Source organism: Lithobates pipiens, unplaced genomic scaffold, assembly GCF_037356315.1.
Source record: "Lithobates pipiens isolate NorthernLeopardFrog02 unplaced genomic scaffold, aLitPip1_a1.2 Scaffold_27, whole genome shotgun sequence".
Classification (NCBI taxonomy): domain Eukaryota; kingdom Metazoa; phylum Chordata; class Amphibia; order Anura; family Ranidae; genus Lithobates; species Lithobates pipiens.
The window spans coordinates 43,243,908-43,256,390 of NW_027507788.1; the positions used below are offsets into that span (position 1 = coordinate 43,243,908).

General features: G+C 41.2%; 1 protein-coding gene across 1 annotated transcript; it reads right to left on the reverse strand.

Moving 5' to 3' along the window:
* Positions 1 to 1,669: 1,669 nt before the first annotated feature.
* On the reverse strand, positions 1,670 to 12,243 carry UPK2 (uroplakin 2). Its single transcript, XM_077456904.1, has 5 exons — positions 12,088 to 12,243; positions 7,810 to 7,947; positions 6,531 to 6,663; positions 4,210 to 4,271; positions 1,670 to 2,197 (listed from the first exon to the last, which is right to left on the reverse strand). The coding sequence occupies exons 1-5, from the start codon at positions 12,140 to 12,142 to the stop codon at positions 2,061 to 2,063; spliced, it is 525 nt and encodes a 174-aa protein (XP_077313030.1). The 5' UTR covers positions 12,143 to 12,243; the 3' UTR covers positions 1,670 to 2,060.
* Positions 12,244 to 12,483: the final 240 nt, after the last annotated feature.

A 12,483-nucleotide genomic window follows, 5' to 3' on the forward strand; every position in this document is an offset into this window, starting at 1 on the left:
TCCTCCTGAGCCTTCTCCCGCCCACAAGGGCCATGACCCAACTTCAAGCTGCCAACAAAACTTCCAGGTATGTGTTTGTTGTTGCAGGCTGGCAGCAAATATCATGACCAGCTCTATAATGTGATACAGCAACTTGTTGGCAAATACGACTTTCTCTTTACACTTCCCTTCATTCTTTAGTCACTATTAAATGATTAAAACCTGCAGACGTTCCACATCAAAAAATAACTTCAAAAAATAACTGCACTTTAGCGTGGGCATGTTTGTCTTATGTACATGTATTTCTATTACAAGGACAATATCACTAAAAGCCTTCTTAAAAGCCTTAAAAGACAAAATAGTTTCTGTCATAGGCAGAACAGAATTCTTCCTGCTCCCAAATTAGGATGAGATATTATTGATGAAGTTTCCATCTGAATATCTGAAAGTTTCATATAGATTTATACATAATCACATTTTTTTTTAAAACAAAAAACGCAATAAGCGTATATTAATTGGTTTGCGCCAAAGCAATAGCGTATACAAAATAGGGGATAGATTTATAGAATTTTAATATATTTTTTTTTTTTTTTTACTAGAAATGGCGGCGATCAGCAATTTTTTTTTTTTTTTATCGGGACTGCGACAGATTGGACACTTGACAAATGTTTGGGACCATTGTCATTTATACAGCGATCAGTGCTATAAAAAGGCACAGATGATTGAAAAAGTGTCACTGGCAGGGAAGGGGTTAACACTAGGGGGGGTGATAAAGGGTTTAACTGTATTCCCTGTGTGTGTTTTAACTGAAGGAGGAGGGCACTGGCAAGTATCAAAAACCATCTTTTTTTTGGGCAAGCATGGGTGCGGGGGGGGGGGGGGGGGTGTCCCTGAATGGCAGTTTGAAAATGTGGCCACCCTAAGTGTAGCATGACTGCGCAATTGTCATTTAAACAGCGCTGAAAGCTGAAAATCGGTCTGGGCAGGAAGGGGCGAAAGTGCCTGGTATAGAAGTGGTTAAAGGAGCAAGATCCATTTTTTTTAAACAAACGCTTTAATCAGTTTTTTTTCCTTCAGTCACTGGCCAGTGGGACAAAACTGGGACTGTTGTAGCAAGTTGCAACTGTCTTTATGTACTGTTGCTAGGTAAATGCAGTTCAGTTCTGTTAATTACAGATAGTCAGAATACTGCACGTGTTTAATCAGATCTTTCAAAATAATGTTTTCTTATGGCTTGTCTGTATGAGTACACTTGCACGCTCTTCGCTTAGGCTATGCTTGGCCTAATTAATTTTATTGAAATACCCCAAGGCGTGTCAGTAAGTGCTGGGTGAGTGAAGTGTGTCACCTTCAGAGAAAGTGTGCAGAGAAACCACAAGACAATTCAGCGGCTCCTCCTGGAGTAGCGTTACAACAGTAATGTGTGTGCATAGTACTATATGTCAAACCTAATCATGAATCCGCAGCAAATATTTTTATCTCTTATTTTTTATATTATATTATTATTATTTTTTTTTGGAACGTCTAAGATAACAACTTTACCTGCACATAAGCCCAGTCATAGCTGCTGTGCTTTATTATTTCACAATAGGATCTGCTCTGCTGGTTATTATCTTTTACATTTTATTATAGGAAGTTTGCTCATTGAATATAAAGAATATTATTTTCAGTAATAAAGAATACGTACAACTAAAATATCCAGTATATTTATTACATAATCATCACACTGTTTAACATTTCTGTGCTTCAAGTCCTAATTTACACTTGTGACCGAAAGCGGTAAAAACTGGGAGTTGAGCTGTGGTTTTACTGCACCCTGACCACCCTCCCTCCAAACCCAACACATCATTTTCTACTTCTTTCATTTATAAACAGTTTGTATTTGATATGAAAAAACAAAGAATTAGAAAAAAAAACTATTTACACAAAACTTTGGTAAGAATACATTCACAAACATTCACTTACAAACGTGTCACACCCCTTATCCGTATTATGTCACGCTGTGTAATATTTCTTCACAGTGATAAGAATGGATCCTTGTTTCAGCTAATAAAAGGTTCATTAATGTGGCCACTGTACTTTTATTTCTCGCCTTTTCCTCCCAGTACAAGTACTACAATCAAACCAACGACGAGCAAGAACATTGCAATAGATAACAGAACAGTAATCACAACCATTCCTCCACTGCGAGCAAAAATAACTGGTACGGTATTAGACACTGTAATAAGAGAGAAAACACACATAACATTAATTTTTAAGCATATATACAGTTTATTATTCTAGTAGAAAATGGGCAAATGTACAGAAATATCACTTATAAGAATTCACAAGATATAGGCGACAACAGGGTGGCTTAGTGATTAGCACTTCTACAAAAAAAAAAAAAAATATTATATATATATATATATATATATATATATATATATATATATATATATATATAAAAAACAAATAAAAATAAAAAATAAAAATTCTCGTCCCCCCCCCCTGCCATTTCCAGTGGGTGGGATGAGTGGGTAGGAACATCATGGCAGCAGGCCCAGGATTACCCTCAGAGAGAAAGTATAGGCCTTTTTCAAACATCCAAATGAAAGCCTCTGGTTGAATTGTAACGATTCGGTGGAATTGGTAAATATTACATGAGAACAGCAAGAGAAATAATAATAATAACCATATGATACTTTGATAAATTTTGAAATTCTCTTTTTTCTTTCTTTTTTGATTATTTGCAGAAATATGACTCGCCCCCCTTTTTTTGCACTGTTTCCCCCTGAAGAAGACCATAATTCCTAGATGGTCGAAATGCATCGGGGTAGCAGGGGTGCTTTTTTACTCAATGGTTTAACCTAATGGATTAATAATTTAAAAATTACTGTAATTGTTTTCATTGTTTATGTAAGCGATGTATGTATTTCTATCCATTTATTTGTTCAAACAATATATACCAGAGCTTGAATTTTAACTTATGGTGGCTACAATGCTTTTTGGATCAATAAAATAATTTTATATATCTATCCTGGTTTCTCATTGCTGCCAAAAAAACCCCAAGGAGAACCCATTTTTTTTATATTTTTTGTAGAATTATATGGGGTGTGCAGCTAGCTTGCAATCTAAATTCTTTATGTACTTTCTTTTTTACATTTAAGTGATTAGCACTTCTGCCTTGCAACTCCTGGAGTTTCCAATAAGGACAATATATGCATGGAGTTTGCATGTTCTTCCTGGGCTTACATAGATTGTCTCCCACACGCCAAAGACATGGAGGAATTCACCTAAATTGGCCCTAGTTTGTGTGTATATGAATGTGAGTAAGGGCCGGTTCACACTATTGGGATGGCAGACATTGCATGTAATGCGCAGCGCACTGCTGTTCACATTACATGCGATGTCTGTGCGGGTGCGATTTCAGCCATACAGATAGTTTGGCTTATATCGCATTCGGTGCAAACACACACAGGACCCTTTTTTCTGTTTGGACCAGAATCGGATTGCATGTTTGTTCACACCTATGCTATCTGATTCATGTCCAAACTGTCAGTTCGCAGTGCAATATGCAAGCTGAAATGGGGGTGTCGTTAACATATAATGACACTCCCCAGCAGTTTGCATATGGCAGTGTGAACTGCTGTGCGTGTCAAGTGCGATGCGGAAATCCACAGGTGATTTGCAGGGTTCTCGCATCGCAATAGTGTGAACCGGCCCTTAGGGACCTTAGAGCGTAAGCTCCTTGAGGGCGGGTAATGATGCGAATGTACAATATGTAAAACGATACCTAAATTGTTGGTGCTATGTACATACCTGTAATAAATATACTTAGTAATCATGATGACTTAGTCATACTCAGAGTATGATAACAATTCTTATAGGCATCTGTACTTTTAACAATTATATAATTATGGGAACAATTAAAACTTGAACCCAGAATGGACGGCAGCGTGCTGTCCACGTGACATACAGAGCACTACACCAGTCAAAATAATAGGAAGAGCTGTGGAGCTTCATTTTACCTCTATATTGCCATTATGCCTCACATAATAAAAAAAAAAATTATATATATATATATATATATATATATATATATATATATATATATATACACACACACACACACACACACACATCTATATGCACATGCATGATCTATGAATGTGTACCATGTTAGTGACAGACAGAAAAAAAGGAAAGAGGAGGCAAGAATAGGGTGGTATTAATCTGTTCTAGTGTACTTACAGCCATTAAGTGTAGTAAAAGTAACTCCTGAAAACGCTTGATTGTTGATCACATAATATGCCCTGCAAAACGACAAATTACATTTTGTATGTTAATTTTATGCAATATTGTATATTTCTGTGTTATATTGCATAAGAGAGCAGAATATATTTGGATCCTAAGAAATATAATACCCTTCTAGTTGGACAAAAAAACATCTTCTGGCAGCAAAGACCCCACCCTCAAATTGAGAAGAGTGGTATTTCTTCAATGTATATACAAATGTACAGTCCCTAGGGTTACTTGTGCTTTGCTTTGTGTACCAGGAATGGCATCAGATTGGGTGTGTGTTATGCCGCGCACAGACGAACGGAATTTCCGACAACAAATGTTCGATGGGAGCTAGTTGTTGGAAATTCCGACCGTGTGTAGGCTCCATAGGACATTTTCATCGGAATTTCAGACAACATAAATTTGAGAGCTGGATCTCAAATTTTCTGACAACAAAATTAGTTGTCGGAAATGCCGATCGTGTGTACACAATTCCGATGCACAAAATTCCACGCATGCTCAGAATCAAGCAGAAGAGCCGCACTGGCTATTGAACTTCCTTTTTCTAGCCCCGTCGTATGTCTTGTACGTCACCGTGTTCTTGATGTTCAGAATTTTCCGAAAACATTTGTGTGACTGTATGTATGCAAGACAGTTTGAGCCAACATCCGAAGGAAACAAAATCCACGGTTTTGTTGTTGGAATGTCCAGTCGTCTGTATGCGGCATTACACTGACAGCAGAGCTCTGGTGAATATACGGGGGCAGCTGCCTCTCCCAGTTTGACAGCTCGGTCCTGTCTTTTAGTCCCCACATTCACTAGGACTCCAGTACAGCGGTACGATCTGTGATCACAAAATGTGGTGCTCAGTAGCAGGCCGCTGTGAATGGCCCAGATGCCACGTGATCGCTGTGCAATCTCATGAATAACAGTCAGAAATGGAGTTCATTCACGACATCATTGTTCGCTGCTGTGTGTGATCTGTAATTGGTCACCAGTGATCACATGGTATCTAGGCCAATCTCAGAACCCTGTACCATGTGATTGCTGTGGCCAATCACAGCATCACAATAGTAAACAATAGGTCATGCTTGAAAGCCATTCATGACAGTTTAAACAATTGCTGTTACAGTGATCACCACAACAAGCAATGACATTATAAAAAAAAAAAAGGTGACACTGAACTCCTCTGATGAATGTATGTAAAAAAAATAAAAATAAAAGAAAAATGGAAAAAGATGTTAAAAATTTAACAAAACAAGTTAAAATTTGTATTTATTTATTTTTGTACATACTGTCATCAGCCAGTATCCCTGATCGCCACCACACCAGTCATATGATAATGCTGTACTGCAATGGTGACAGTATGAAAAAGTTAAAAAATACCATTAAAAGAAAGCTCTATTTGTGTGAAAAAAAAATGATAAATGTAATTTGGGTACAGGGTTGCATGACCGTGCAATTGCCAGCTGAAATAGCACAGCGCTGAATACCAAAAAAATTCCTGATCTTGAAGTGGGTACAATTTTTCCACCCCCTGCATCATCATCTCATTCTGCTGTAGTCCAAGCACATGGCGGACAACACAGCTCTGATTTTATAAGCAGTATTGTTGTCCCCATCAGAGGAAGCTGCATTAGCTGGACTTCACTGGCAGGATCAACAGGTTTTCTAAGTCTTTGCAGGGAAATATGAAAAGTGCAGATACCCTAACAATTAAGTACTGCAGCACATATTTGTTTTTTTCAATGAGAGGCCATAGTTCTACTGCATTCCAGATCCATTTCTGCATGTGCGTTTTTATAGTGTTTTTGACGCATTCCAGTGCGTTTTTGATGCATTTTTAATGTGTTTCCAGATGCTCTTTTTTTTTTCTCCCCCACCCCCCGCTTTTTTTTTCCTGTACTGGGTCCAGTCTGTTTTTGATGCGTTCCAGGGCATACTGGTGCACTTTTGATGTGTTTTACCACGTTCCAGTACAGTCTAGTGCAGAAAAAAAATGCAGCATGTTCTACTTATTTTTTTTGGAACTGGAATGCCCTGGAACTTACCACACTGATCTGAACTATGCCATTGGAAACCATATAACCTGCTTTTCATGCAGCTTTGATGCAGAAATAAAAAATGCACTGGACTGCATGTGGTGTGAACTGGCCCTAAAAGATAACACAGATGCATTTTATTTTTAATTCTGTATATAGTTTCTAGTTTTTGATAGAAATTATCATATTTATACATTTTAAGAGAGAAATAAATAAAATATACAAATCTAAAACAGCAATGGAACCCACGTGTATTGGGTGTTTGCAGTCAGGTTTATAACTTGGTAACCCACGTTGACGGTCTGCGTGTTGCCAGACTGCGAGTCGTTAACCACAACAAGGTCACGTTTCAGGCGGCACTGTGGTGTCGTAAAGGTATAAGCTGCAAAAAAATGTATGTGAAATATTTATCATTTAGTATTCTTATAACAGGAGGGTAAATCTAAAAACAACATGCCTTAAAACAAGGCAGACATTATTATTTGGACCACCCATCACATGAAATATAAAAGAAAACGTTGGAACATACAGTGGATGATACACTATTATTGCTTTTACTGCCCTAATTAAAAAAATAAATAAAATAACAGTAAGCCCTTGTACACACGCTCGGACATTCCGACAACAAAATCCGTCGGATTTTGTCCAAAACTTGTGTTGCATACACACGGTCGGACAAAGTTGTCGGAAAATCCGATCGTACGCAACGTCATGACGTAATTTCGTTACGACGGGACTACGTTCAGGCTAGAAGCAAATAGCTTTGGTCTAGGAATTTGATCTGAGCATGCGTGGTACTTTGTCCGATCGGAATTCTCTACACACAATTGGACAAAGTCTGATCGGATCATGTTGTCGGAAAGTTTTATAGCCCAGCTCTAAAACTTTGTCCGTCGGATATTCCGACGGAAACAGTTCGATGAAGCCCACACACAGTCGGATTATCTGACAACACGGTCCGATCGGACATTTTCCGTCGGAATGTCGGACCGTGTGTACAAGGGCTAATAGTTAAATAGTCAATCAGCAAACATTATTCCAAATTTTATAGATCAGTCATAAACAGCCTGATATTTCTAGGTAAATGATAGGGGCTGGTCCAAGGCACTAGTTGCCATACTCTGCCCATGCAGGAGTTACCAGGTAAGTGGCAATAAGTGTAAACATGGTTATTATGGCAATATTGTAATATGATAAAATATCAGAGGCCAATTAAAACTGTTCCTTTTCTCATTATTTTACCGATAATATCCAAAAGAAACAAAAATTCAGATTAGGAATCCTGTACTGCAATCCTGAGCCATTGATTCCACCACTTTCCCAGTCACTGGCCTGTAGCCAGTATACATAGCAGGATTTCAGCATTCACTCATCACCCAACTGCATACTTGTTCCAATTCCATGAATAGCAAAATAATAAAGCCAGTAGGCCCGTATTGCAGCCAAAAAGCAAATACTTTCAGGAGCTTATGTAACAGCAGCTTCTATATTCAGGATGTTTACTTTATAAACTACATTATATACTTACTAGAATTTTGGTTGACTTGGTTGACATTAAGCTGTACTTGCTGCAATGAATATTTACATGCACTAGGAAATGCGATAATTACAGATGTGCTCGTAAGATTTGCAATGATCCCAGTAGCTATAAGAGTGGCATTGTCTTCTGCAAGAAAGAAAAAAAAAATGGTTTAGTGTACTTCCAACACGCTAGGATCCTCCATCCATCTAAAGAGCCGACAGTTGTTTAACTTGTTTCCTTGACCTATATTAGTTGGAAAGAATATGTTGTTAGAGAGAATACACAAGTACCATAAAGGAGTGCTGGGCACTCACCAGTGCTTGGCATTCCAGAAATATATTCTGAATAGTCAGACTCGCACACTATCCTCATTACATTTCCTGGTCCATAGTGTACAGCAGGGGTAGTGAATTAAAATTCACAGGGGTCCGGTCAGAAAAAAATTATTCTAGTGGAGGTCCGAGTGTCATATTGGTGCTATGACTCCACATTATATCCTCCACATCGCAGCCTCCTGTGCACGTTACAGGCCCCTCATCTCAGACCCCCATCACAGACTGACTACCAATCGCAGACTGACCCCCAATTGCAGACTGACCCCCTCCATTACAAACTGACCCCCTTATCACAGGGCTGGCCCCCCATCACAGACTGACTACCAATCGCAGACTGACCCCCCATTCACAGACCGACCCCCTCCATTACAGACTGACCCCTCCATCACAGGGCTGGCCCCCCCGATCATAGACTGACCCCTCATCACAGGGCTGGCCCCCCATCACAGACTGACCCCTCATTACAGGGCTGGTCCCCATCACAGACTGACCCCCCATCACAGGGCTGGCCCCCATCATAGACTGACCCCTCACCACAGGGCTGGCCCCCCCATCACAGAGCTGGCCCCCCATCACAGACTGGCCCCCCATCATAGACTGGCCCCTCATTACAGGGCTGGTCCCCCATCACAGACTGACCCCCCATCACAGGGCTGGCCCCCCCATCATAGACTGACCCCTCACCACAGGGCTGACCCCCATCACAGGACTGGCCCCCTCCCCCATCATAGACTGGTCCCCCATCATAGACTGGTCCCCCATCACAGACTGACCCCCCATCACAGACTGACCCCCCCATAATAAACTGACCCCTCATCACAGGGCTGGTCCCCCATCACAGACTGGCATCTCATCACAGACTGGTCCCCCCATTACAGGCCCCCCTCGATAGTAAACTCCTGTCCTGCATAGCACTCCCCCCTCCCCACATAGCAGTTCCTTATTCACACAAGACGGAAAGCACAGCAGCCCTGAACAAATGGTGGGATTTTTCACATTAAAGTTGAGTGATTGATTGCTAGGACTGCCCTGCTGTGTAGCAACCAATCACTTCTTAACTTAAAAAGGCCCGCCCTTTGTCCAGAGAGGCCGCACTTCTCATCTTGTGTGAATAAGAAAGGCAGTGTGAGGAGGGGGGGCAGTGCAGCAAAACTATCAATGGGACAGACCCGTGCGCAGTGCACCTGACATGCTGTGAATATAGCAGCACAAGGCACGCAGGCGAGCCGGCGGTGGGGAGAGGACACACAGGTAATTTGGCGAGGCTGCGGTCTGGGTAGGATGGCTACTGGGGCCGGAACCAGACCGCGGTCCGCCATTTAGTGATGCCTGGTGTACAGTATGCAAGTCTGACACATACATACGCAGCGGTCCTCAGACCCAACGTAGAAGATGCCGAGTTGCCCTAAAGTGGTAGTAAACCCAAAACCAAAAATGTAAAATATTGCAGCTTACCAATTATTAGATATGGTGAGTACGATAGTTTAGTTTTCCTTTTTTAGGATGTCTTCCCTCTGTTTGCATCTGGTGATCTGACCAGTGACACCCTTAAGGTATTAGAGTGCCTTCATTCTGGATGAAGGAGCACAGGGGGCACCTTTTGACAGCAGCATTGTCAGTCTAGAGGGAGGGGAGTATTAGATGTACCAGCAGCAGCGGCCAGTCCATAAGGGGTGCAGGGTCGCCCCCCCATCCATGCGTCTGGCCCCCTAATCTACATGCAGGGCGATGGATGCATGGATTCCAATGAGGTTTTTTGTTTTTTTTGAAGCATGTGATTAGAGCCTGAGGCTCTAATAGGCTTAAAAAAAAAGGTGGGCTCGGGGTGCAGAGCACTGTGCCCTGAGCCCACCCAGTTGTGTGACAATAGTGAATGGAAAAACTGAAGCCAAACTTCAGCTAATACTTCATAAGCAGTTACAGCAGTTTTTTTTCCTTTTGGGATAATGGTTTTACATAAGTAAAGCCGATCATTGTAAGCATCTCTGTCAGTAGTAAATGGTTTATCACAACTAGGGATGAGCTTGATGTTCAACTCGAACATCGGCCGTTCGTCTGTTTGGCAAATTCAGAACTTTGTGAACCGTTTGCACCAAATTCGTGTGGCACGAACCGCCCACAATGCACTACGCCATCACAGTGCATTGCTGGCTCATGATTGGCCAAGCACGCACTGTGACCCTGCATGCTTGGCCACAGGCAGGATGACCATATTTAGGTGCATTTTCTGTGTCAGTCGGCTTCCCTCCTTGGCGGGGGCTTCTTCCTCTGCAGCTTCCCTCGGTGTGGCGGCCAAAACAATCGCCTCTCCTCTCAGCCAATCAGGTCTCAGGACCTGCTTCCTGATTGGCCAGAGAATCAGGAAGACATTAGTGAATATTAATTTGCTATTTTCACACAACTGAGTGAGCTCAGGGCGCAGTGCTCTGAATCCCAAGCCCACACTTTTTTTAAGCCAATTAGAGCCTCAGGCTCTAATCATGTGCTAAAAAAAAAACCCATTGGAATCCATGCGTTCGGCGCCCTGCATGGAGTAGGGGAGCTGCGCCCCTTGTGGATGGGTCGCAACTGCCCTTCTAATGAGCCTGTAATGTCTTTGTGTGCATGGACACATAGGCTTATATACAAATGCTTTTACAGGCCATAAAAAATAAAAAGGAAGCTCAATGCCTGTACAAGCGGTGTTTCTTTAAGCTCTGTGTTCATGAGGCAGTGGCGGAATTATCAGAGTTGCAGCAGTCGCAGTTCCGCCACTTCTGGGGGCCACCGCTGCTGCCACCCCCCCCCTCAACACCACCACCGCTGCCACCCCCCCCTCAACACCACCACCGCTGCCACTCCCCTCAATACCACCACTGCCCCCCACCTCAACACTGCCACCCCCCTCAACACCATGGTTGCCACACCATCAACACTACCACTGCCACCCCCCCCCCCAACACTACCACCCACCCTCAACACTACCACCCACCCTCAACACTACCACCCACCCTCAACACTACTGCCACTGATGCCACCCCCCTCAATACAAAATGCCTTTTTCGGGGGGGGGGGGGCTTCATGATTTCTTGCACCGGGGGGCCCTGAAGTTTCTAGTTACACCTCTGGCATGAGGCCTTGCAAAAAACTACAAATACTTATATCTAAGCATTTCCAGGGATAGTGTTGATTTGTATTTTACTCTGTACATCTTACATCCCTTAAAGGAAAGAAAAAAAAAAAAACACGAATGTGTTTAAGTTTTGCTTATTTTAGCCTACAAAAAATATTATTCAAGGTAATACATATCTTGTTTAATTAGATCTCATATTTAATACAGATTATCTGTGAAATCACAATAAATACATATACTGTAACATGATACCATTTTCTGTAGTAAGTTTTACATATACAAATAGCAATACAAACTAAACACAATGGAGTTGATTTACTGAAACTGGAAAGGGCAAAATCAGGTGTAGTTCTGTATAGAAACCAATCAGCTTCCAGGTTTTATTGTATTAGTTTAATTGAACAAGCTGAAGTTAGAAGCTGATTGGTTACCATGCACAGCCTACTTGATTTTTCACTCTCTAGTTTTAGTAAATAAACCTCAATACCCCTGATTTATTAAGGAGTAGAGCTTTTTTCATTTTTAAAGTGAATTTTCACTTTGCAAAGAATTTTTACCGGTCTTAGTGAATGAGTTTAAACAATGTAAAAATTCACATTGCAAAGAATACCTATTCTGGATTATGGTTCATAGATGATTGGAGTCAGCACTTTATCCCATTCAGTAAATGGAAAGTCCACCACAAAAAAAAACAACTAATAAATAAAATGTAAAAAAAATAAAAAATAATATAGGTTTGAACATGCTCTGCTTTAGTAAATCAACACTACCATCTGTAACTATAGTAAACAGGACATCTATAGAAAAAAAAAAAAAAGAACAAATATTCAAACTTACGGGCATAAGAGGTACAGATAAGCAGGAGAAAAACGGAAAGCCCCAGAAGCTGCATGTTGTCTCCAGGTAGTTCCACCTGTTTCTAGTGTGTCTATAAAGTGAAAAGCAAAATAATGAGTTTCACCTTTTCTGGACGGACCAATCAAGGTGTAGCGAGGAAAAGAATGTGGCCATGCCGGAAATTCTCATCTACAAACACACCCTGACCTGAAACACTGTACCCTCTGCATATCTAAGTCTGGTTCCCCTACAACCTTTTTCGCTTTAGACATTGCTGTTATTTTAAGATATTGATGAAAGATAAAAACACAGGTCCAACTACGTGACTTACTGCATTTTTCATGTTTTCTGCCCATTACGACTGTTGAGGTGCATTACTGCATTAGCACTAACATT